This window comes from Amphiura filiformis, unplaced genomic scaffold (assembly GCF_039555335.1).
Source record: "Amphiura filiformis unplaced genomic scaffold, Afil_fr2py scaffold_24, whole genome shotgun sequence".
Classification (NCBI taxonomy): Eukaryota; Metazoa; Echinodermata; class Ophiuroidea; order Amphilepidida; family Amphiuridae; genus Amphiura; species Amphiura filiformis.
The window spans coordinates 453,919-481,786 of record NW_027305488.1 but is presented as its reverse complement, the minus strand read 5'-3'; the positions used below and the strand labels follow the sequence as shown (position 1 = coordinate 481,786).

Below are 27,868 nucleotides of genomic sequence, written 5' to 3'. Positions count from 1 at the left end.
GTAGATCCTCTTTAATTTCTCTGAAACATCCCCATGGTAAGGAATGGTGACAAAAGTCTTGGTACCAGAAGACGCGGTGGGTTCGCTGGCTGGTTTGGCGTCTTCTCACCACGATTTAGGGCCTTGATAAGATCACTGAGCACCAACACTTGCGCCACGCCTTGAAAACGTGTGGCTACAAAGACTGGGCAATTGACAAGGCCCTAAATCATGGTGAGAAAGACGCTAAACCAGCCAGCGAACCCTCGGATGACCCTAAATCATCCACCCATCTGAAGGCCAAAGGTTTTGGCCGAAACGTCGGTGATTCCATCTGACCAAAAGTGAGTTTTTCTGGTTGACCAGATTTAATTATCTACTAAGATAAGTCTAATAATATTTATTCTTTTATTTGATGTGTTTTCACTAGGTTACTGCATTTAGTTACAGTACCACTGAAGATGTAGAGAGAGACACACAATACCAATTCCGTGTGTGTGCTAGGAACAAGCTAGGGCTTAGTGAACCAAGTCAACCATCTGAAGGCATTACCCCAGAAGGCAAGGTTTCTTTTTTATTGCTCTCATACCATTGTACAGAAATTCCAGGTACATTATCAATTGAAGTTGAGGTATGGTCTGTGAATTCGTCAGTAATTACCTATTTTTTTTCTGAAATAGTAGGTTGCAAGTTTCAGAGCTGTTGGAACAGTATTACTGGAAACTGACAAATTAATAATGAAAGTGATAATAGCTCTTTAACTACCACTGCACTGTCCTTTTGATGGTATATTATCTTATTAGGATTCGGCTTGAGCAACTCTTTGTGAACAAAATAAGTATTAACCGCACAAAGTCCAAAGTCATCAGTGACTCCTTGAATGCTTTATCCTCATTGAATGCTTTATGTTAGACATAATCCTTTATGTTACACTAATCAAATTTATAAAATTAACTCACAATATCTTACCTTTTGCCATGCCATCTTGTCTGATATGGCTTGATCACAGATGGTACTGTCCACTGCTCCTCCTACAAAACTTGATGGGTGATGTATCCTTGTTTCCTTGAAGTGATTATGGTTTTAGCAGTGTGTCATAATGTGATCCAAAGAGCAAACACAGTAAAATTGATATAAATAATGAAAAAATAATAATTATTAGAAAATAATTTGTCAAACAAATTGTTCAAGATTCAGTCATTTGCAAATAAAAAACAATTAAAACAGAAAAGCGGCCCTTTAGATCAGATACTTGGCCTGATCCCTCACCTGCTTTGACAAATGTGACAGTATGTGTAATATGTATTCATAACCTCATTAATAAATGCGATGCGTGTGATCCAATTACATTTAGTTATTTGTGAAAACGTGAACGCAAATGGAGGTCCTTAATATCTCACAATTGACCGCAAAATGCGTAATTGTTCGAAAAGTAAGTATTAGTAACCTCCAGCGCCAGACAGCGCCGAAAGCAAACTGGTACTGGCGCTGGCTGCCGTGTTTGGATTATGCCGCTACCATATTTGCACAGATTGTTATTGGTCGTCCTGTTTTAGCCTGATCGATTTTTGGAAAGGGAAGATGTGAAAATCATCTATTTTTACAAACTTTTAAGCAAACTTTTGTACAGTGAAGAGACCATGTGACGGTTATGAATGAGGTTAATAACTTTGCATCGGTAATATGTCGGGCATTGTGAAAAATCTAAACATTTTGCTGTGGACCTCGGAATATCCCTCGGTTCCAAAGGCAAAATATTTAGATTTTTCACAATGCCCTCCAAATAACCGATGCACAGTTATTAACCTCCATTTATTGCATAAAACCATTATGTACTTCTGTAAATAAAACTATGCACTGTTCAACCAATATTCATAGATTGTTATTGTAATATTATTGTATTTTGTGTATATTATCATGTTGTATCCTGTGTAAGTTTAAGTTATTTTTGGTAGTTTTTAAGGTTTTGCATTGTTTTCTCTGTAAAGCGCCTTGAGGCTTTTCTGCATAGGGCGCTATATTAAATCTTTGTTTATTATTATTATAGATAAACCTGATGCACCAGGCAAAGCTGATGTAAAGAATGTTGGCATCAAGAAGATTGAAATCAGCTGGAAAGCTCCTCAGAGTGATGGTGGGTCACCTGTTATAGGCTATACTATTGAGTGCAGAAAAAACCCTAAAGACATCCAGTTGGATCAGTGCATGTGGGAGCCAATCATGTCAGTGAGTGAAAAGGTATGTAAACAGATCACACAAATGTTGCATCCTGGATGTCCATGGGCTTTGCTCAACACAAACTTGTAGACTAGAGTTTGTTTACTTTATTGTCATCCACCCAACTCCTTCAAACCTTGTGTCAAAGGGCTTGATGAACAGAGGCATCCACTTCAGATGCATGACGTAAGTATCAAGAATAGCACTTTAGTTGCTTTGGAGTTGCTCAACAGTGTCCCTGATTTGGAGCCATTTGAGGCGATTCTACTCTGCATTTTGCATTTACTTTGAGGGCCTATATATGTCCCTTTTAGGCTACATGTAGCTAGTAGGCTATAGATCTCCTAGATGCAAACATCACTGGTTGAAACTTTGTGGCTCTTGTTTTGTCAGAATCATTTGCCAGAACCTTTGCCTTGGAATATCTTTGCCTTTTATTTGAAACAAAGTCAGATTCCCTTGTTATATGCCTAATTGTGTATTTTTAAGCGACACAATACAAACTAATGTGCATTATTCAATAGAGGGTTTTTTGGTACCCTTATACATTGGTAATGTAATTTGCATAAATTTTCTAATATTATTTTCAGGTTTGCAGTGATGATGTAAGATATATAAATTCAAAATTAATGTTTAATTTAAGCCCTCTTGTTTTATCATTTCAGTCACATAATTAGAATATGATGCTGAACTTTGATGCATTTTAAGTTTGTTGAAATGTCCAACAAGCTAGATGATGTGTTTATAAATACAAACATATATTTCGTTGTTCAAAGTATGTTGAACTGATTCAATTATCTTGACCTGTCCAAATTACCTAGATAATGATGACATTACTTGATATAATCAACAATTCATCAGACTTTGAACAAAAGAAATATAATGGATAATTAGGGCTAGACATATATTGGGAGATACGACTCAACCTCTGTTCATCAAACTATGTAACTAGCAAACTGACATAGTAAAAACCCCAGTTATCTTCTGCAATTGGTGAATCCCTGTGTGTCGCTATAGCCCAAAAGCAGGGGTGTGACACCCCCAATACACAATTTTGTCGGCAAAAAATTGACTGTTGTCGTCAAAACCATATGATTGTTGGCAAATGCAGTCAAAGCTATGTGATTGTCAGCAAATTGCAAGAGTCATATAAAAGATTAATGTGTTACGAAATGATGGTGCTGTTGTTACGTAATAGACCTATTGTGAATGTTATAGTAGTTTATTTGACGTGTGTTCACTAGGATACTGAGCTTTATAGTTATACCCTGGAAGATCTGGAGGCAGACAAAGATTATCAGTTCCATGTGTGTGCTGTGAACTTGCGAGGGTGCAGTGACCCAAGTGACCCATCGGACAGCATTACTCCAGAAGGTAAGGTTTTTTAATTGCTTTCATAACATTCTACATGTTCCCTTCACATTTTCACGACAATGCACTGCCAGCAGCACTAAGATTGAGCTGTAAAAGCTAGACTACAAGTTTTCTACAAGGAGTGATATATATAAATCTTTTTGCAACCTCAGAACAGTGCATTTTGGGTAATATGCATGGGAGCCAGCTGGTGTTTGCATATTATTTGGTCTTGATGTTCTTGCATAAGCATTTAGGCCAAAATTGGTTGAGCTATATTAGAGCTACCAATTAATGATATTGTAACAAACCGCTCAGTCACTTCCGGTCCTGCCAGGCCTCGAACCCATGATCATGGGATTAAAAGGCGAGTGCGCTAGTGTATTGTTCAAAAGAGGATTTCACCGTCTGGTCTATGACACTAACGCACTTATACCTCTGTGTCAAAGCTCCACCTCTGAACGCCTAACCCTTTCCAATGGATGGGTCCACCACTGCCACCATTTCTGTCACAAACCGCTCACAGAAGTATCCTGCACCTTCTTCGAGACACTTCTGGTCCTGCCGGGCCTCAAACCCACAATCTTGGGATTAAAAGGCAAGCGCGCTAGTGTATACATGTAGACCTAAAGAGGACTTCCCCGTCTGGTCTATGACACAAACGCACTTATACATCCATGACCATATAATAATAAATGATATATTAGAACTGCCAGTGGTGTCAATGGAGGAGATGATCTTTTATTTCTTGTCAATGTAGTAGACTTAGATTAATAAACACACAGATTGGAATTTTCCATGCCTGTGCCCTCTAAGCGTACTCGAATTCAGCTGACGCTGGCACAGCGTTCAGACCTGGCAACATCGCTCATCATACGTGCAAAGTTTCTTTTGTGTATGCTCGCGCTATTTGCGCTATTTTTTAGTTTGCTCACGCGGTACCTGACTTAGCGTCGATCCCCATAGGCAACATGCCATGATTCCACGGTATGGTAGCAGATATCAAAGTTCTGAGGATGAGGAAAATTGAGCAAAAGGCTTATTCAATAACTCCTACCATATTGTAAGCCTTGTGCACTTATATAGTACATAATTATACTACCTTATTGTCTGCTCCGGCCAAGAATATGTGTCAAATGGGTGATTAAGTTGCAATTGGTGTAATATAAAGAATAAGTTATATTATAAAATAATTAAGTTAAATTCCATGAAATTAAATAAAATGCAAGTTACGACATTGGAAAGACTTGACAGGTGTACAACAGAGTAGGTAAATGTTCTGCATTACACAAAATGTACATAGCCTACCCATTGCAGCACTATTTTTTTCTGCATCTGTGAAATAATAACCTTTTCATCATTTTCTTTGCTAGATGATAATGAAACACCACTAGAAATCAGACTAAGAGGAGAAGGTGCATTAGCTGCATATCTGGAAGCATCTAAAGAAGGAAAGAGAGAAATACGAAGCATAAGACTGATGCTTGTTGGCCAAGAGAGGGTTGGAAAGACAAGTTTGGTGAAAGCATTTATGAGAGATAAGTAAGAACATATAAAACTCTTATTTTAAGAGGAAGGAAATATTGATTGCATTAGCTAAAGGTTCGTGATAAAAAATGAACGCACGGCCCTCTGCAAGTTGCAACTGACATATATTAATAGCAATCTAACAATTGAAGGGGTGGGTGTAATAAAGTCTTAACCCACCTAAAACACATGTTACTGGTTTCACGATAAGTTGTTTTTTGACCAAGTACATGAGAATTTCCATAAGTAAAGTATATAAGCATAAAGTATAGGAGTTCTTCAACAGACAATTGTTTTGTTGAAGAACTCCTATACTTTAGTACACACAAACCGGTCACTTTTAAATTTGTGGCGTTAGGACTTTTTGCCCCAAGAATTCCACACTATAGTTTCTAGAACTACTTATGAGATGAATATTTCTTTGAAAAAAATACCGAATCTATTTCATTGTTGATGTAAGAAACACGTTCTCAATGATTTCAGATCAAAATTGTTGTTAATAGATAAGACCCCAGGTTTAAAGTTGGTGGCGATATAGTGCTAACCCACATTTCTTTTTTGAAGAAAAACAGGGAACATGACACAGCTGTAATCATGCCAATAAGTTCATATTGGTGCAAAAATTTCACATTATTTTAAGTACAATATAATGATTACTTTTTATAAAAATGGATTAAGTAGTTGTCCAATCTATATGTTTTAACTGCAATTGATTTGAAACCAGTAACAAGTGCACCGAAAAAAGGTGAGGGTTAGGACTATATTACATGCCCTGGACCAAATAAAGCACATTAGAAAGGTACTTTATCTGTACTTTATGGGTACTTTAACTATACTTTAGGTAATAAGAACGTATAAAGTGTACTTTAAATGTGCTTATTTTTCATATCCTGGAAAAACATTGTACTTTAAAGGTACTTTAAATGTGCTTTATATGACTTTAATTATGCTTTATGAATATTTTGATAAATATGTGAAATTTTGTATGCTTTAACTATACTTTATTTGGACTTAGTTTTTTCCCAGTGTCAGTGAGTATACTTTAATTGTACTTATTTTTGACTTAACCAAATTTTGAACATCAGTGTGTACTTTAAATATACTTTATCAGTACTTTATGTATACTTTACCTGGACTGATTTTCCTGGTGGTATTGTCAGCAGTGTAAGTGTACTTAAAATGTGCTTTTCAGTGTACTTTTAAATGTGCTTTAATGTGGTCATGTGATGTTTACATGTACAAGTCACATGGCTACATTCTTCTAGATTTGAAAAATACCAACGGCCATCTTGTGGCAGTTGTGCTAAGGTTGTATATTGCAATGGATGTATAAAACTATTCATATTTATATAAAATGAAGGACTTAATGGACTTACAAATACAGGCTTGATTACAGGAGATAGTTACTGGTAACGTATGCTTGTGAACACAATTGTGTTACCACTGAACGCTTTGAGAATTAGCTCCATAAATGTGGTAAGCTTATAAAGCTTACAATTATAACCTTACTGGTGCATGATGTATACTGAATATACTTGTTTTGGTATAAAGTATAATTAAAGCACAGTACTTTAAATATGCTTGTTTGGTATAAAGTACAATTAAAGTACAGTACTTTAAATGTGCTTTTTCAGTATGCTTTAAATGTACTTTTCTGGTCATTGTGCTTTATTTGTACTTTAAAGGTACTTTATCATCGTTCCAAATGTCGCACATGGAGTGTTGTTTAGAAAGCATATTTAAAGTACAGTGCTTTAAATATACTTGTTTTGGTATAAAGTATCATTAAAGCACAGTACTTTAAATATACTTGTTTGGTATAAAGTACAATTAAAGTACAGTACTTTAAATGTGCTTTTATCAGTATACTTTAAATGTACTTTTCTGGTCATGTGCTTTATTTGTACTTTAAAGGTACTTTTTATCGTGCTCCAAATGTCGCACATTGAGTAAAAGAGTTTAGAAAGCATATTTAAAGTACAGTGCTTTAAATATACTTGTTTTGGTCCAGGGCACCCACCCCTTCAATTGTAAAAGTAGGTTTGCTACAACTTGAGTCATTCGGATCTATAGATGAGTTGACCACAGCATTTACAAGTAAAGATTAGCAGTTGGTCTGTTGATATGCCAGTACTTAACTGAACAGCATGATAACCACTTCACTGTTTTTTTATAATGCAAAATATGTTGTAATACTATGGGCCAAAGGCCTAAATGTATTTAATAAAATTGAACTTGAACACTTCACTGTCCAATTGCCTTACTGTTGTCCCATCTTTGCTCTGATGTTATTATTATAATCATTGGCCCCAACACATATGTGGGGATTATGTTATCATCCAGATGGTTGCCGTGGTTGTTTGTTTTTTGTTTGGCTGCCTAGTTGTCCAGGCAGAAGCAAATTCATTAATCCACTCTGCAGCTCCAACACAGTAACCGATCACGAACATTATTATGTTTTCAGGGTTATTAAGAATTAAGAAAACCTAATAATGATAATATTGGATGGCTTATTTCGCATGATACCATAACATATCGGATTTGTCATACAAATATCGAACTCGCCGTTGGCTCGTCCGATATTTTTATGACTCGTCCGATATGTTATGGTATCATGCTCAGCCATCCAATATTATATCAAACTTGGTATGGGAATAAGATGTGGTAGCCTGATGTGCTGTATAGTTTTGTGTCATGTTATTTGCATATTTATGAATATTATTGAGCTTATTTGCATATTTTGCCTAAATTGTCATTAATCCACTCTGCAGCTGAAATGCAATAAGCGCTCAACTTCAAACTTGGTTTGGTGATTGGATATGGTGGCCTGGTGTGCTGTATAGTTTTGTGTCATGTTACTTGCATATTTTTTCAAAATTAAGCATTTCTCAACATTTTTGGTGAAAATTGTCAGAGTTGGTCACAATTTTAAAAAAAGTAAAAAAAAGGTGGTAGATATTTATGTAGTTTTTAAAAAGTAAAGATTTTTTTTACTCATACATTTTTTTGTTATGGTGACCAAAAATATTTGGACCAAAAACCCCATTTTGGGGATTATTTTTTCCAAAACTGATCATTTTTGCTGAAATTTGCCCTCACAGATGGATTCATCAAGTCATTTCCATTCTAAATATGTATACTTTTATATACTTTAGACCAACAATTTAGAAGTTATGAGGCCCAAAAGTTTCCACTAAAATATTCCAGGGATAAGACCATCCTTAAGTCATCTGAAGGGGTGCTTAATAATTGCCATATTTTGAGAGTTAAACTTAAATTTTTAGATGCAAAATAAAAAGAAATAATTCCCATAGAATATCTAGCATTTTTACCATTATTTTACTAAAAGTACATTTGCAAGGGGCATTTAAACAGATTCAAGTTTAAGAAGTTCACAAGGTGCTAATTAACGAGGAAGGGGTGCAGAATATTTTTTACTCATTGGAACTGAAAGTAACATGAAGTGATGTGTGTAGATGTTTAATATAACCTGAGTAATTTACACAAAACTTACAAATCATTGCAGATTTGAATCGGGAGAAGAAATCACAGATGGTGTTGATGCCTCTAAATGTTGTTCTGTAGCCTTTGCAAACCCCAGCATGTGGAAGCCACTTCAGCGTGATCGAAAAGGTTAGAATATAGAATACACCCTGGTGATATTGAAAGTACGGGTGATGGTCAATAAGTTCCCGCAATCATTATTTATCTCCACTCAAGCATGACTTTGATGACATTTAATTATGTACCTTGTCTTTCAAAATGTGTATTAGCGATGTTGAATACTTGATTACGTAATGATATTAGCATAAACACAATAGCATATGGACACTGTCTGATTTAAGGTGAAGAGTAGTGGAGAAATAAAGAACCAGATTGAGGTATAATGTCACATAATTCCAAATATCTGGAGAATAAAAGTATGGAATCTGGCAGTGTTTTGCAATTTGGTAGGCCGATATCACAAGGTTAATGCTATACTCATTTTAGACCTACCATTTTTGCTGAACCATGAAATGGATCAGCCTATAACTGCATATGTTACTAGGTTACTAGGTCCCTAACTAACCATTTGGTCTGAAATGGACATATCTCTAAATGCCACGAAGGTATGACCCCATGAGTGGTGTCATATGAAAGAGAAAAACATAAAGAATATAATAAAAATATTTCCAAACGTCAGAGGTCATGCAGGGGTCACAGGGGTCAAAAAAGGTCATTTCAACCAAAAATGCTCCGATTGAGCTTAAATTTAAATGCAATGATCCTTATGACATTCTAAACATGTTTAAAACATTTTTGAATTTATTTCAGGTCATTAAGGGGTCCTAAAGGGTCAAAGGTCAAGTTGTTCAAAATGCTCCAATTGAGCTGAAATTTAAACGCAATGATCCTTATGACATTCTAAACATGTTGCAAATATTTTAAAATTCGTTTAAGGTCATAAAGGGGTCAAAGGTCAAGTTTTTCAAAATGCTCCAATTGAGCTGAAATTTATATGCAATGATCCTTATGACATGCTAAACATTTCAAAAACATTTTAAGATTCATTTAAGGTCATTAAGGGGTCAAAGGTCAAGTTTTTCAAAATGCTCCGATTGGGCTGAAATTTAAACGAAATGATTCTTATGACATTCTTAACTTGTTGCAAATATTTTAAAATTCATTTAAGGTCATTAAGGGGCAATAAAGGAGTCAAAGGTCAAGTTTTCAAAATGCTTCAATTGTAGGTATAGGCCTACCACAATATACTGCCAAAGCCACATGGTTCAGCTATGGTGCGGTTATCGCTCTAGTTATTAAAGATATGGGATTGTGTTGAATATCTCCAATTTTGAGTTGGCTTTTTCACCCATTGTTCTTTACATAATAAGAGATAGCAAGATTAATCAACAACAAAATTTAACAAATACTACCTGGTTTGATTTTTATTATTTTATTATTTAGATTTTTGTGTGACAAATCCAATAAAATATACTCACTGACTTGAGCTTTCGCCATCCAGGCTGATGGCTTGATCACAAGTGATCTGGTCCACTGCATTTCCGCGGTGTTTGGATGCACTCTCACTCCTCGGGATCAAAGTTTGTTTTAGCAGTGGATCATATCGTGACTCAGAGAAAAAGAGCCGTCATCGCGGTTGATTGCATTAGCCCCCTTCTTGCGGATCTGAATTGATTCTCGGATTCTTCTTGAAACAGCATTTGAGTCTTTGTCTAGTATGCTGGCCCCCTCTCAATTGATAACATGATTTTCTTGGGCGACGTGATCTGTGATCGCTGACTTATGTTGTTCGATGTTGACGCTTTTCTATTTGCTCTGGTGAACTTTGTGTCTTTGACCGTTTCAGAGTCTTTTTGGTGTTCTTTTAGACGGACGCCTAATTGCCTTCCTGTTTCTCCCACATACGACTTATCACAACCTTTGCAGGGGATTTCGTGAACTGCGTCACTGGTTTCTGAGATGTCTTTCTTGTCTTTGGGATGCACAAGAATGCTTTTGAGTGTGTTTGTAGGTCGCATGGCTGTTGAAATTTTGTGTTTTTGAAAAATCCTTTGGAGTTGTTCCGAAAGACCTTCGACATAGGGGATCATGACCATACCTTTTGATGGTGTTTCGTCGGATTTCTTAGGCTTTTTTGGCTCTTTGGTTTTCGCTTCCATCTGGTGTTTGACTCTGTCAAACGCCCACTTGGGGTAACCACATTCCATTAATGCGTTCTTGATCTTTCTTTCTGCTTCCCTTTTGTCTACTTCTTCCGTCACTATATTATCCTTTCTGTCCATGAGCGTTCTAATTACACCGAGCTTCTGGTGGAGTGGGTGTTGAGACTTGAAATTAAGATACTGATCCGTATGGGTCTTTTTACGGTACACGAGCATTTTTACAGAACCGTCTTCCCTGCGAACTATTAGAGTATCCAGGAAGGGGATTTTCCCCTGGTCTTCTTCCTCGTGGGTAAACTTTATGCTGCCCGTAGGGTCGATGGTGTTGAGATGTTCTGTAAGCTTGAGTGTGGTATCTTTCTGAATGATCTCTAAAACATCGTCAACGATCTCCTCCAGTACTTTGGCTTACAATCTAGTGGTGCTGTCATTATGGCCTCTTTCTCTAACCACTCCATGAAAAGATTAGCCACGATTGCGCTTGACCGGACTTCCCATGGCTGCACCGAAAATCTGGCTTAAAGATTTGTCCGCTGAAAGCTGAAATATGTGGTTGTGAGGATAAATTGTAAGAGCTCGATGATGTCTTCCGTATTTAGTTTTGTTCTGTCTTTGAGTGTTTTGTCATTCTCTAGCCGTTCCTTGATGATGTCAAGACATTTTTCTATGGGAGTGTTGGTGAATAGGAAACGACATCATGTGAATTAAAAATATCACCATCGTCGATGCATATCCCCATCATCTCCTCCGCTTAGGGACTTCGAATTAACCACATGGTGTTCCGAGGTGCCGACTAATGGAGCGAGAATTTCAGCTAATGCTTTAGAGGTTTGATAGCCAATTGAACCTGTATAGCCAACTATGGGGCGGATCGGGTTCCCCGCTTTTATGAATTTTGGTGGTGCAGTAGAGCCGGGGGGTGTTTTCAGCTGTGGGGTATAACAATCTGTATTGACCTTCGTCGATCTTATCCTCCGATTTGAGCCTTTTCATGATGTCTACCAACTTTCTTTTGTACCAAGGCGTGGGATCTTTGCTCAGTTTTTCATAGGTGTTTTGATCACTGAGCATCTCATTAACCTTCTGTTCATAATTATCTTTGGTCTGAACTACAGTGCACTTCCCTTTGTCAGCACCCATTATTAACAAATCATTTGATTTCTTAAGCTCACCTAACGCCACTCTCTCCTCCTTTGTAATGTTGGATTTCGGGAGTTTTGCCGACTTCAAGGTACCAACTACCTCTGCTCTAAGACTCTGTGCTTCTTCCCATGGCAATTTCTTACACGCCGATTCACACGCCGATTGACGATGTATTCTTCGTGGTGGGATCTTGTTTACTGACACAGCAAAATTCAAACCACGCATGAGCAACTTTTTGCTGTGGATCCGATAAGGGTTTATCGGAAATGTTTTTGACCCACTTTTCTCTCCATTTCTTCAACTGGGACCCGCTTAGGTCGGGTTCTGAAACGCCTGCTTTCTTACTACTGGCTTCATTTCTAGTTTTGAGATGGTTTAGCTTTTCCTTATGTCTCTCTTTGGTTTTGTTTTCGACTGATTTTCGTTTCAGTATCCAAGTGAGATTCAACATGGCCGATGACCTCGGGTCGATGTTGAGTGTTTCTAGATCGTTTTTCTGTGATTCTCGCTTTCGTTGTAAACCTCTAATTTTATTGTTTACTACACGAATTCGCTCACCGATTAGACCTTTCTCCGCTTTCTTGATGATATTCCTCGCTTTTTCCGTGTTGATCGGGCAGCTTAATTTTGAGGCTTGACGGCGTGATGCCATTATCCTTACAGCGGTGGGTGAATGTTAAATGTTGACGGTGCCAGGCCAATTTTTTCTCTGTATTCTCTAGGTCACGTATATGTTTTACTGCCGGTTGTCCATAACGATTTCTGACTTCCGTAAACAGATGCATCGGTAGGATTGTAGATCAAATTATTTACCTTTTTTTCTCTGAGTCACTTGATATGATCCACTGCATTTCCAGCGATGTTTGGAAACAAACTTTGATCCCGAGGAGTGAGAGTGCATCCAAACACCGCGGGAAATGCAGTGGACCAGATCACTTGTGATCAAGCCATCAGCCTGGATGGCTAAAGCTCAAGTCAGTGAGTATATTTTATTGGATTTGTCACACAAAATCTAAATAATTTGATCTACAATCCTACCGATGCATCTGTTTACGGGACTACCTGGTTTGATTAAGTAACTACTGATTATTAAAAAGGGAGGTCCCAGTGGTGAATTCACAAATGTTTCTTTCTTATTGAACCCTTTGTTTTTAAATTCTCTTTATGTACTCAGATTAGCACCCCATAGAGGGGCTTTGGGTTGAATAAGAAATTTAAATATCAACAGGTTTATTTAATTTTAGCATGAGATGTAGGCAAATCACTCAGACTGTTACTGTTCCGCAAACATTGTATTTAATCATATTTTAGCACTGTTTTGATGAAATTTTCTTTTTTCTTACATTTTTTGTACTTTTAATCATGCATGCCATCGATGCATGTGCACATTTCTATTTTTATTGCAACAATTTCTATTGTACTGACTATGATCTATCATACCATCCCAATCATCATGTTTGTTTTTGTTTCATTTTGGAGATAATTTTGGAGATCAAATTCAAAGACAGTCCTTTACCTCATCTGTTGATGGATACATATTTTCCTCTTTTATTATCAAGTGAACTAAAACTAAAAATAAGGCTTTTAAACTGCATTGGTACTTCTGCTTATGTTTTTACATTTGCCTTTACGGCAATTCAAATTGCCCGCTAATGATTAAATAAGAACGCTGTCTATTTGTTGAACTTTAATGGCGACCAACAATGATCATGGTCTGTAAAACAAAATACATAAAAGAGGTGATCAATATCCTCTATCTCCCCCCAAGTCTTTGGCACCTAATGTTCATTAAAGTGTCCTGAACATTGGTATAGTGTGTAAAATGTTCTGTGGCACATATTATTCATAAGTGTTCTGTGGCACATCCTGTGGCACATAATGTTCATACATTAAAGTGTGGCAAAGACTAATAATGAAACAATAACATTTGTTATGAAAGTTTTGTTTTTGAAAACTACGAAGAACAACACTGTCAAATTTTTGTTGTTTTGAAACTACGAAGAACAACACTGTCTAAACAACAAAGAACATGGTCAACTGGTCAAAGGATGTTGGTGGAGCAGGATCACATGTCATAGTCAGAGTGCCAGGCAGGTTTGTGGATACTCCGACCAGAACGCCTGGGGGAAGCAGCTGGGACGACTGCTGGCGAAGGGTCAGCGTCTGGGGGACGAGAATGTCCTGCATCTTGCGGATGAGCCATGGGTTCAGGGTTGTCATCAAGGACGGGCAGTTGGTGACGATGACAAGAGGGTCCTGGGCCATGGTGGATGGTTGACCAGGGCTGTATCCACTATTAATGGGGGTGATAGGAGTGGAGGGTGTGATGGTGGATTAACAGTTGTCATGGTTGAACCTCTGGGATTTTTGTTGGTGGCAGCAGTTGGCTGGGATGCGTTGCATAGTTGTGGGGTTACAGGTTGTGGAACTATCGGACGGCTTACTCCAATGTCGGTATCAACTGTCAATCGGGGAGAGGGTATCTGGACAGGGAGGTATTTGCGGAGGAACTTCCTATTCGTGAGGGTAACCCTTCCGGAGCCATCAACACGTACTACATACTGGTCAAACTGGCGGACCTCGACAATCATACCTGTTTTGTCCCATTTCAGGGGGTGTGGACCTGTCTGGTTTTGAACGCGAACACGGTCACCAACAGCAAGGGGCAGGAGTCGTTTGGTGTGCTCACTCCAGCGCTCAGCCCCTCTCATGTGACGGTTGCGGAGAGCTTCTTCACGAGCTGCTAGTGTTTCCCGCCATGTATCATGGGGTTTGTATTTACCAGGTGGTATGGGTATGAAGTCTCGAATGGGACGGCCAAAAATACACATGGCTGGGGAGAGTTTAGTATCTCTGTCTGGGGTATTGCGATACTGGAGAATGGCACGTTGTAATGCATCAGTATCAAGATCACCATTGTGGCTGGTGTTGTTCATAAGAAGACGTTTCACAGTCTTGACCCCGACCTCAGCACGGCAGTTGCTATGGGGGAAAGCTACTGAGGAAAGGCGATGATGTACGCCCCAGTCTTGAAGAAATTGACGTGTAGCTACCGCTGTGAATTCGGGGCCCCATCAGATGCCAGCTCATCGGGATACCAAAAGTGACAAAAAGTGCGTCTGAGGCAAGTGATGAGTCCTTCTGCACCATTAGAAGACCTCTCAACAACCGGCCAGTTGGAATAACGGTCTACCACTACTAAGTAGTTGCAACCTTTGTAGTGGAAGAAATCGGCGCAAACACATTGAAATGGGTAATCAGGGGTACTAGTGGGGTAGGTGGTGCACTTGGGTTCGAGGGAGTGATGCGATTGCAATGATTGCACCTGGCACTTAATTGCGGCAATTGCAGGGGTAATGCCTGGCCAAAAGATTGATGCCTCCGCTCGTGAAGTCATGGAGGTGACTCCTTGGTGTGCGGCATGCAGATTGGCTAGCACTTCATCTCTGAGGGGTGGTGGGATAACCACCCGATCCTTGTAGAGCACAACACCGTCAACTGTGTATAAACCGTCTCGGAATTTGAAGTATTCACGCAGGGGTTCAGGGAGTGCATGTCGGAATTCCGGTATGCCAGATTCTATGAGGTCAACAAGGGTTTGCATGTTGGCATCACTAGCTGTGGCAGTACGCACTCTGTCCCATGTGACAGATTTGAGGTTGAGGGTGTGCAGGGAGTACACAGAAGAAGATAAGATCTGTTCTTCAATGGCATTGATATGTGTTGCAGAGGTGCGTAGGCCAAGCAAGAGGGTTTGCGAGTCTGCTAAGAAGGTGGGCATGGAATCAATGGTTGCTATGTCATCAGGAAGATTTAGCTTCACAGGGTCTCCAGTTGGGTGACGGGAAAGGCAATCTGTGGCACGATGGCGAATGCCTGGTATGTGGACCATTCGGAAGCGGTAACCCAGGGTCTTCTCTTTGAGATTCTTCAGGCGAGGGTTGGGTATGTCCTCCAGGGAACGGTCATTGAATATCTTCAGGAGGGGTTTGTGATCAACAGCAAGTATAAGGTCCTCACATCCCAGTACAAAGTATCTGGCTTTGTCTAGGGCATCAACGACTGCAAGGGCCTCACCCTCTATTGGAGCGTAACGGGATTCATGGGGTGTGTGAATCTGCTGCCAACAAGGGTGATCTTCCACCCTGTCTTACAACAGAATGGTTCAGTGTTAGGGCAACTGCAGTGTTTTTGGAGCAGCCAAAAACCAATGCCATTCTTCGACCAGTCTGTGGCCAAGCAGGTGGGCTTGCTGGTATCAAAGATTCGAACACCTTCTTCTATCTCACTAATAATGACAGCTTTGGATTCCTCGAAAGCACTCTGGAGGGGCTCATCCCATTTGAATGTTGCATTGGATTGCATTAGTTGACGAAACGGGAGCATCTTATCAGCCATGCTAAAGGCATATGATACCTGATTGACAAGTCCAAACCACGAGCGTATGTCAGTTATGTTTGTGGGTGTTGGGAAGTCAAGTATGGCGTGAAGGAACCTCTTGCAGGGGCGGACATTTGTGGGGGTTATCTCAAAACCAGCGAAGTCCACGGTGTCAGCACCTAGAACAAATTTGTCAGGGTTAAGGGTGATTCCATTCCGCCCACAGGTGTCAAGCCACTCAACAGCTTGGAAGAAGCTGTCAGCTAATGTGTCAGCCCAAAGCAGGACATCGTCGACACATTTGGTCTTGTTAGGGATGTCTGACACAATAGCATCATAGCGCCTGGTGTATCCATCACCTGAGGCGATGTAACCTTGGGGGGCTGTTTTGTAACGGTACCTGCCCCAGGGTGTAATAAAGGTGGTCAGGTGTCGATCCTCTTTGCAGATGGGTACGCTATGATAGCCGTTCCATGCATCAAAGATAGTTTTCTTCTTGTCATTTGGGACTGACCTAGCCTGGTGAAAAGGTGATTGGGTGTGGTGTGTTTCACGTGTGGCATGGGCATTAAGGGCCTGGAAGTCGACTGTGCGTCGAGGTTTGCCATTTTCTTGGCACACACAACCATTCTATGGCACCAGGTGACAGGCTCACCAATAGGGACAGGTTCAAGCACACCCAACTGCACATCATGGTCTATGCCAGCTTTGACAGCATCTCTCCAGTGGAGGGGGACAGGAACTGGTGTGTGGTGTGCGGCTGGTTCAGCCTGGGGATCTACCATGAGTTTGATGGGAGGGGTGTCCATAAGGGGCAGTGTCTGGTGCTCACAGATGTTGAATGCACTTGACTTGTAGTAGTCAAGGAGATACTGTTGCAGCTGCATACGGTTATCATCAGTGGCCGGGAATGGCAGACTTGTGGGGGAGGAGGCGGCTTTTGGCGCGCTGGGCAGTCACAGGCTATGGTGGGGTCCTCCTGCAGTGCTGCAGTGGCATCTGGCTGTTGTGCAGTGTGAGTCGCCCCCATCTTGGGAAAGGTTTCGGGGATAATCGCTAGGGCAATGCAGGCTTCCTTGCTAAGGAAGAACTTGTCAGAGGTGTCTGTGACATAAGTCATCTGTCGTGTTTCAAATACTACGCCTTGATCATCCTTGCCTGATATTCGGAGTACAGTGGCCCCAAGGATCTTGATACCTCCATAGTTGGCGGTGTGCATCTGCATGGATACAGGGAGGAGGTCACATTCACGTAACCCAAGGCGGTGAATGACCTTTATTCCAGCAAGGCAGCTCTGGCAACCTGTATCAGCCATGGCAGGGATCTGGCAGGTCATGCTGGGAGTGGATAGGTCAAAGCCAAGGTCTGTGTAATCTTTGGGAACGACTTTGATGGTCACATCTATATAGGGTTGGGGTGAGTACCTCTTCTTGTGCCAAGTGTCAGACAGGTTGTCGTAAACGTGGTGGTCAAGGGGGACCGTTTTGTGTCTGGTCACAGGGCGCCCTGAGTCAGTGACAGTGCATAAAGCATCAAATACAGCACTTTCTTTGTCCTGCGAAGGACCTAGGGGTGTTCGTCTTGAAAGTTTTGGATTGTCTTTGCTTCGGCAGACACCCTCCATGTGGTTTTCACGATGACAAAGTTCACATGTGTGTCCAAATGCTGGGCATTCATTCTTGCGTGACGCTGTGGCAGGGGAACTTTTGCCATGACCCTTTTTGCCGCAGTATGAGCAGGGGTCATATTTATCCTTAAAGTTTGCTTTGTGGCCTTCCTATACGTGCTGGTGGCTGCTGCGCCAACTGCATGTGAGTCGAGTAACGTGGAAGCTGATCGTTTTCCGGACTCCTTGGCGCCAACAAATTGAAACACCTCTTCCAATGTCATGTCTTGATTCTCACTACCTAGGAGGTCGAGTTGAATGTCAGGATCAGCAATGCCTCGTGTCAGAACATCTCTGAGAATTGCATCTGTGTAGTTGACGTCAGTGTTGCAGCCTGGGCACTTAATAATAAATTTACAAATGCCTGCTTGTCCCTGGAGTCGAGCCCCAAGCTGCGGACTGCTTCATCACGATCCTGTCGCATGTTATGGAGATGTGCCCTTGCGACCATTGTGTTCTCCTCACGTACGGCGAGTATCTTTAGCCCTCTAGAAACCCTCAGTGACATGTTCTTGAAAATTGTCAGAATTGTATCTTTAAATCAATTTTATGAAAAACAATTCATATTTTAGCTCCATCGTGTGTTTTATACTTACATGAGCACAAACATTATCTAATATTGGACCGTGATCATAAATAAGAACGCTGTCTATTTGTTGAACTTTAATGGCGACCAACAATGATCACGGTCTGTAAAACAAAATACATAAAAGAGGTGATCAATATCCTCTAATGATGACCATTTTCAGTGTACATATAGCAATGAATTTATACTACTGAGATTATGTAATTAGAAGTACTATGATAGTTATTGTTATGTGTTTTGAAAAATGAAGGTATTATAGCTGTTACTATTGTAAATAAATATTACTTGGGTCACTCCTGAGTGGAGATACATAATAGTTGCTGGAAATTATTGACCGTCCCTCGTATATGTATACATGTACTTTGATGTTAACTTTGATAGAGATGGTCAAATTGTATTTAGTATACCAAATAATGCTGAATTACTGAAAGAAATTCGGAAATTAGATAGGTTTGTTGAAAGGTTGTGCAGACTTAGCTTCAATTCCCGCAGGTGCCATCATGTTGTGCACCTACACATGATACCAGAAAATTGTCTGTAATTTTGTTTCAAATAAAAAGTTTTTAAATACTTCAACATACTTGGCATGTTATTATTATTTATTCATACACTCCTAGATAGTGAGAACCAGTCAGAGCAAACATTAATAAATTATTAGCCGTGCATGAATATTGTATAATTGCACGGGCGCACAATCCGCTTAATATGCGCAGTGCTTTCGGACGCGTTCATTTTTCTTGCGGGTGGATGCAGTTATATTTGTTTGCATTTTCCAACATTTTTGGTGACAATTTTGTTATAAAAATAGCAAAAATTACGGGATATTTTAGTAGTGTATGAAATAGATTAATTAATGCTTATCACTTGTTGCTCGAGAAATTTTACAAAATAATGCACTTGTACTGAGATGTTGATGCATATATGCACTCCCACCTTCGGGGCTCCTGCATGAGACGCATCAACATCTCAGTACGCATGCATTATTTTGTACAATTTCACTCCCAACAAGTGATACGCATTTATTAACCTATAATTATTATTATTGTTATTTATTATTTCAGAAAACTTATAAAGCGCATTTCCCATGGACCAATGCGCTGTACAAAGAAACAAAAATATAAAATACATAAAAAATACACAGCATGGCATAAGTACAGCCTGTCTCAAAATTGTGCAAGTGGAAAGCACCATCTTTGGCAATTAGAAAATACTGTTGTGATATGATGCTTACATGTCAAGGGAGCAGTCCTAGCTTTTAAGTACCATTTGTTTCATTCTTTTGGTTTCAGCAATCCAAGATCTGCTTTACTAAACACAAATGTATGAATAATGCAGGAGGGCGGGTTAGTGTAGTGGTCTTCTCACTCGCTTCTCACCACTGTGGCCCGGGTTCACTTCCCCGCGGCGCCACATGTGAGTTTGGTTGCCGATCCATGCTCGTCCTCGCTGGTTTTTCTCCGGTGCTCGGTTTTCCTCCTGCATCTAAAATCGGACCTCTTCCCATATCCCTGTCCCGTCATATCCGGATGGCGTCCCTTAAATTTAGTAGCCTCTGAGCACTATTGGGATTAGCCTGGCTGCGGCCGAATGTTACAAATAAATAATAACTAGGCGGTTACCCGTATTTGGCTGTTCTCGGCTGGGTGCGATTACCTGGCTGATGGTGACTGTACCCACCAAGTATCATACCCATCTGACAGTTTTTACTAATTTGACCTCAGATGACCCCTGGTGACCCCTAAATGACCTTCCCAAAATCTGGCTCTAAATGGTGAATGTACCCACTAAGTTTCATGCCCATCCGACGGTTTTTACTAATTTGACCTCATATGACCCCTGGTGACCCCAAAATGACCTTCCAAAAAATTTGGCTCTAAATGTTTACTGTACCCACCAAGTGTCATGTCCATACAACAGTTTTTACTAATTTGACATCAGCTGACCCCTGGATGACCTTGGATAACCCCAAAATGACCTTCTAAAAAATTGACTTTAAATGTTGATCGTACCCACCAAGTATCATGCCCATACAACAGTTTTTAGTAATTTGACCTCAGATGACCCCTGGGTGACCTTGGATGACCCCAAAATTACCTTTCAAAAATTTGACTCAAAACGTTTAATGTACCCACCAAGTTTCATGCCCATACGACATTTTTTAGTAATTTGACCTCATATGACCCCTGGGTGACCCCGGATGACCCCAAAATTACCTTCCAAAAATTTAGCTCTAAATGTTCACTGTACCCACCAAGTTTCATGCCTATACAACAATTTTTACTAATTTGACCTCAGATGACCCCTGGGTGACCCCGGATGACCTTCCAAAAATTTGGCTCTAAATCTTGACTGTATCCACCAAGTTTCATGCCCATACGACAGTTTTTAGTAATTTGACCTCAGATGACCCCTGGATGACCTCTGATGACCTTGACCCACTAACCAAAATAAACAAGATGCACCCACCCACCAAGCTTGAGGAACGTGCGACCCCTAGTCTCCGAGAAAATAGGTGGACAGACAGACAGACAGAGTCACAGACAGAGGCACAGATAGTCACAGAGTCACAGACTACCAGTATTATTATATAGATAAGATCATTTTGTTTGGGGTGACATCTTGCATAGACCTAAGCACACCATGGCTACAGCTGTACTTGTGAAGAAGGTCCTGCAAATATTTTGGCGATGAACCATGAAGACAATTGTTCACGTGCACCAAAATCTTGAAATCGATTCTCTGCTTGACAGGCAACCAATGCAACTCTCGCAACAAAGGCGCAGTACTGTGCTTGCTTTGAAAATGGGCCACGCTGCATGATTTTGAAGCTTTTGGAGACATTGCATACCACAGTTTAAAAGGCCACCTAACAGAGAGTTACCATAATTCAACCGAGAAATAAGGATCAAAGATCTCACTGCATGTGCACAAGTGGTTTGATCAATATAACAGCATATTCTTGTAAGATTACGCAGGTGGAATTTAACACTGTGACACAGGGCACTGACTTGATCATTCATGGTGAGACCACTATCAAAAATAATATCCACATTCTTGATTGAAGCAGAGGGTGTGATTACAGATCCACCGATTTTCAAGTCAAGGTGGGATATAGCAGCTGCACATCTAGGAGAAGAAATCAAGAAAAGCTTGGTTTTTGAGTTGTTTAGCTTCAACTTATTTTCAAGCATCCATGATCGTAACTCAGCCGCCATATCCTCCTGTGACTTGGGATTAAAACTAACATAAAGCTGAGTATCATCAGCGTAGATATGAAATGCAAAATGATGGAGCCTGATGATTTCAGAAACTGGCTGAGCATATGCCGTGAAAATGGGTGGACCTGCATCAGACCCCTGGGGAACACCATATTGCAATGGACATTTATTAAAATACTCACCAAGGACATATATTTTGCTACAACAATGTTGCTTAATACTTTACTGAGCCGGTACTATGTACCAAAAATTTGATTCATGTCCAGCGTTTAAATTAAAGGACCCAAAGAAGGTTTTCCCATACCCAGCTAGCTACAAATAAGGTATATGATAGGCTTTGTAAGATTACAACCTAATAGACAGAAACAGTTCCTTAAACTACTTTTCATGGTTTTTGTAATTGTTCATTTTGATATTCATAGTTATTGAACTTTCAAAATATAATTATTTAATGATAGATTTCCTTGTTTATGCAGAAAAACCAAACAACAACAGATATCATCTTGTTGCATGCATATATGTAATTAGGTGTTATTTATTTTGAATTTTCATTTTACTTTAGAACATATCAAACAACTTGATAAAAAGCATGACTGGGGTGTTGCGCATGCTGCTGCAAGGAAACTTGATCCGACTTTGGATGATAAGGTAGGAGAAAAAACAGAATTGAATCCAATGAGTAATAATCTACATCTAAGTATTTATCTAACGTTACTAGACCATACAAAACCATACAGCACGAAGCGTGTGATCATGCCAAATTGCATATATGCCCGAAATCGTTGGCCGGGTGACGGTCACATGTGTGGCTATACTTGTTCTCCTGGTTGGCACCTGAGGGGTTGATGGGTCAATTCTCAGGTGGGGAAAACAACTTTCCTCTTCATCTTCTTTCCTCCCTTCTTTCATTACACTAAGGCAAAAACCAGAGAAGGAGTTGGGGTTAGTCATTCTTTGTGAAGTGCTCTTACATTAGTCAGTGACTAAGGATATGACATGGGGATAATCTATTAATTTGTAAGACAACTTTAATTGTACAGTAGTGTTATATATTAAGTTTTCTGGATAAGTTGCCAACTTCCAAATGTTTTTGAAATTCTTAGGGGCTGTGCATTAAAGGGGCATTTTGTTATTTTAGCACCCTCTTACCAAAATGTTAATTGATTCGGAAATACAAATTGGACAATATCTTTGTCAAAATGATAGAATCTGCAAGAAAAGTTTATGCACACAAACATTTTACAGTCCTGTGTGTGATGGTATGAAAATCTCAACTTTTTTGTAGTAAGGGGGAATGAGGCTGTGGATCAAGAAATACCCTTTATTAAGCATACCTCCAGGGTACACTTGTTCTCGGGGGCAGAGTATCGAAAAGGTGCCACACACAAAAATCTGTGCTAAAAATTGCTTGGCACCAATTACGATGTGCCAAAAATCTTTGCCTCCCCCTTTTTTTAAATTTCCAAACACTGCTTGCTCCACCTCCCAATTCACCCTGGGATACACATAATTATTGCACCACCCCTTAAAACAATATATGCAGGGTTTTGAGAGCCTTTGATTTTTAAATCTCTTGCAAAGAGAGTTTATCAGCATTTTCCTTTTGTTTTATTTGACCACACAGTCAACTCCTGTCCCCGAGGAAGAACAAGAACACTTACCACCAAAGTTTGCAGGAACACCGCCAAGTAAGACAACGTAATATGTAATAGCCAATAGTTCAATGAGCAAGATGCTCTTAGTAAGACAATGTAATATGTAATATGTATTATATACCTCATATATAGATTCCTGTCATCTGATTGGTTGAAAGTGCAGTCATTGAATTAACTATGCCCGCAAAATGAACTATGGACCGGTCCATGGAAATGAACTATGGACCGGTCGCGGCGTATTCCGATCAAACCGCGCCGCTTTTTCCCAGCGTTAATGTTTTCACGCGCTATAATTACGCATAAATCGCAGATTGTAATCTGTGTGCCGTTCGCTTTGAAACTATTAATTTCTCTTCCCAAAATCGATGCTTAACCAATCAGATGACAAGAATCTTAAGATTTGGAGATATAAAACAAATATTGACTGCTTTTTATTAGGGCATGGTTAAAATTATAGGCCAGCGGTGATCTCAAAACCATGACTATGCCCCTGCCACGCCTCGGGGCATAGTCATGGTTTTGAGATCACCTTGGGCCTATAATTTTAACCATGCCCCTCATAGCAGTCAATATTTGTATAATATGCAATAGTGCAGGCTATAAATAGACAATGTAATATGTAATATCCAATAGTACAATGAGCAGGATGCTCTGCTGCAGGCTATATATATATATAATATATATGCACATTTTACTGAATCATGGCATCAATATGGATTACATTATAATCTTACCTGATCTAATATGGGTGATTCAACAACTCAAATGGAAAGTAAATTATGTTGATGGCAATGGAAATATATCTCTATACTCTTAACTCTGTATAATATCTAGTACATATATCCAGTTTGTTTACATATACATTTTGCAATCATAAAATTCTTAGTAAAATTTGGACTTGTAGGCTATATGATAGCCAAATCTCTGTTGCATGGAATAAAATGTATTATTGAGGCTGACATACCGCTATCAAATAGGAATCTTGCAGATTATTAAAAGTTGTTGGTTTGATTTTAAATATACATCATACAGGCCCACCTTCGGATACAGATGGCAGACAACCTCCACAGGAATCAAAACAAGAGAGTCATAAAGAAAAGGAAATCATGGTGAGTCAAAGTTTAATAGATAATGATTTGTAGTCATTTAACTCTTTTTAGTCAAGTTCAGGAGAAATGTATTCCTTTGAATATATAAGTGATATGGTACATGTAGGATTTGAGTGAGTGAGTGTGATGAGATTATTAAGAAATCAATGACTGACAAATTCAAACTGCTATTGACTTTTCAGATTTTGTTTCAAATTCATTATGTAACATATACATTGGTACGGGTTCAATTCTCATCAATGGCCAGTAGCTGGGGTATATTGGCTTTGAAAGAAGTGTTAATTTATCAGACATATGCTCACCGTATGATGTACGAGGGTCATTCAAAAAGTTCTACCTCCATCATTACATCTCTGTTATCTTACGTGCCAGCTACTTGAAATTATTTGATGAAAATGTGATTTTTGGTTGTTAAGATATATTGGTTTAAGCGAATAAAGATATGGTACATCGGAAACGGTTAAAAACTAAAGCCAAATATTGAGTAAGCATCATATCGTAGCTTTGGATAATGTCCATAAAAATGTTTTCAAGATGTGGCTGTCCAACTGCTTACTCAGGATAAAAATTTTGGTCCTATTTGAGCTCCCTGGCATGCTTTGGGACTTCAAAACAAAATGAAACATTTTGAGGGCGTCATCATCTTCCGATGACGTCATACCATCCAACAAGGGATCAAATGGCATATACCATTGAGAAAGGCAACATACAGGATTGTCGAAACTGTATGGAAAACGTGAGTTTTTTATTGGAATTTTTACTATGAAAACTTTGAAATCTGATAACTGTATTCCTGATGAATCTCTTCAATAAAATGAAACATGTTTTATATGAGTGGAAAATATGGAAGGTATCAACAGACACACAAATGTTAGTAAAATTTGCCAGATTTCGACTAGACCACGTTGAAGGGTACTTCGTAATTATGTCTTATTTTAAGCAATGGATGCATCTTAATGTGAAAATAAGATGAACAGTTTGTTAATAACCTTGTATATAATTACGAAATACAAAATCTGTGCATAAGACTCATTTGATTTTAATTTATAAACCAATTAATATGATTTGAACCAGCAAGTACTGACCTGATCGAAGTCAAGAACCTGGTAAATACAAGGGCTATTCTGAACATTTATCGGTTTTGTTGTGCAAAATTCACAATATTCCATAAAACTGTACTATCTGCAAGCATTAGATAATGTTTAAATTACTTTAACAAAAATATAGCAATTTAATCATTTTCAGAAATAAATCTGTAATGATTTCCAGATAGATGCTGGCGATCTTTTTAATCAAAATTAGCCTTTCTTTTCAGACTGTTTCCGTCGTACCAAATCTGTATTCACTTTTAACCAACACATCTTAACAACCATAAATCACATTTTAATCAAATAACTTTTATTTTGTTGCCAAGATTTAAGAGTATAAGCATGGGCAATTTCAATATCCTGGCACGTAAGATAACAGAGATGTGATGATTGAGGTAGAACTTTTTGAATGACCGTTGTATTTAGACTTTGCTAAATGAACCATGAGAGTATTATTTCCTTTGTAGTCAGTTTTGAAAAGAGCAGGGTTTTACTATTGGAACTTTATAATCCTATTTGAATGTGTTATACCTTTAAAATAATGGTCAAGGGGTCTTTCACACATAAGCTAAACAATGTATTCTAACCTAACTCAAGATTGATGTATTACGTGTGTAATTATTTGTGGACAATATATATCACTTTCTTACATCATATCACCTGGTATGTGTCACATGTGTCGCATGTTAAATCACATTACTTTTTAATCCCCAAAAATCTGAGCTTTAGTGATATCAATGTAATTTTATGTTTGTTTTTATTGCTAGCAGACAGCTGATTCATCAAATGTTGCAAAACCTCCAGTGCAGTCAACTGCACCAATAAGTGAACCATTGGACAAAGACACAGATTCAGAACAAGGTATGCAGCCACAAACATATTTGATGTGACAAAACTTTTTGGCCTATTAAACTAATAACCCTTCCCAATTTTCAATCTTCTGGGAACCATGCTTAAGTACCACCAGGTAATCCATTTTCAGATGTGAGCCAATTCAAGAGACCCCTTTTGTAACTTTCTGGAGTAGATTTATTTGGATAGTTCAATGTTCAATTATTATTACAACTATTGATTATCAGTAGAGCAATAAGATCCCCATTTCCGTAGCATTGAACTACCAAAAAAGAAAGAAACAAAAACTGTTACAAATGTTGTTAGTGATGAGATATATAATTTACTATTATTATTTTGTATACAGGATCGGAAGTGGAGAAGAACGAGGACAAAGAAATGTCTGAGACGAAGACGGTAAGTAAGAAGCAATGCTTCATTTTTGGAAGATAGAGTGACAGTTTGTAGCTATTTATTTAATTTTGGCATCAAAGAAGCTCAAAGAGTCACTGGGAGAGCTGATACGGATGCAGTGCTCCAGCCCATACAAACCCCTTGATGTCAAAATCCGGGAACAGCCCCTTTGTTAAAAAAAGTAGGTCAATCAAAGCCTAAGAATTGTGCCCTGCCAACTGAATGACTCATGCTACATATCTTGGAGCAACCTACTTTAAGACAGATCAAGATTGGTTATGATCAGTAGATAAATGCTCATCACCAGAACAAGGCTGTCAAATTGTTACCACCTGAATAAAAAAATTCCAGGTAGAATTAAAGTTTTTGAAAATTATTGCATCTAAAAAATAGAAATAAGGCATATATTTCCTTATTTGGCTTTATTTTGCAACAGGCAAGTGCTTCTACCTCTGCAAAGGATGAAGAAACCCCAATTGAAGATTTTAAGGATGCAGATCCAAACGAGGTATATGCATTACATAGAAGATGTTAATAAAGGAAGCCCTAAATATGTGACAAGCTCCAACAAAACCCGGAACAAGTCGCCAGGCATGTTTTTGAGTTATAGGCCTTTAAAGATGACCCATAAAAAATGAAATTTTGGAATTCTTAAATTCATGGTATTTGACCTTGGGACTAAGTGGACTTTCAAATTCTTGAAATTACTTATTAAAAGGGGGTTTATTTAATCAATAATTGACAGTTGAACTATGATAATTCCTATTCAATTCTGTGTAAAGCAGGAAACTAATTAGCCCATACTCAGAATTGCAATTTGACAAAAATATTAAGGGATCATTTGCAAAATTATCCATATCTTGAAAAGTGTTGATGCTATGCTATGTATATAATTTTGGTATCATTTAAAAGCTTATTGTTCCATGCTTACATTTTTATTCAAGTCATGAAATGTCAAAAATGCCACTTGCTCCTTGTTTTGTCAGAATGGGTCACATACATATTTTATCTGTGGGGTGATAGAATCTTTAAAACA

General features: G+C 38.9%; 1 protein-coding gene across 1 annotated transcript; it reads left to right on the top strand.

Annotated features, from left to right (window-relative positions):
* The first annotated feature begins 1,392 nt into the window (after positions 1 to 1,392).
* On the top strand, positions 1,393 to 27,367 carry LOC140143596 (uncharacterized). The gene is made up of 12 exons (XM_072165408.1): positions 1,393 to 1,411; positions 2,027 to 2,217; positions 2,787 to 2,801; positions 3,441 to 3,570; positions 4,923 to 5,091; positions 8,603 to 8,709; positions 22,298 to 22,383; positions 23,360 to 23,423; positions 24,423 to 24,499; positions 26,358 to 26,448; positions 26,786 to 26,835; positions 27,269 to 27,367. Exons 1-12 carry the CDS (start codon positions 1,393 to 1,395, stop codon positions 27,365 to 27,367), a joined length of 1,098 nt encoding a protein of 365 aa, XP_072021509.1.
* Positions 27,368 to 27,868: the final 501 nt, after the last annotated feature.

Coding starts and splice junctions, on each gene's coding strand:
- LOC140143596 (XM_072165408.1), top strand. Junction 5,092..8,602: donor AAAGCATTTATGAGAGATAA/GTAAGAACATAT, acceptor AAATCATTGCAG/ATTTGAATCGGGAGAAGAAA. Junction 22,384..23,359: donor ATCCGACTTTGGATGATAAG/GTAGGAGAAAAA, acceptor TTGACCACACAG/TCAACTCCTGTCCCCGAGGA.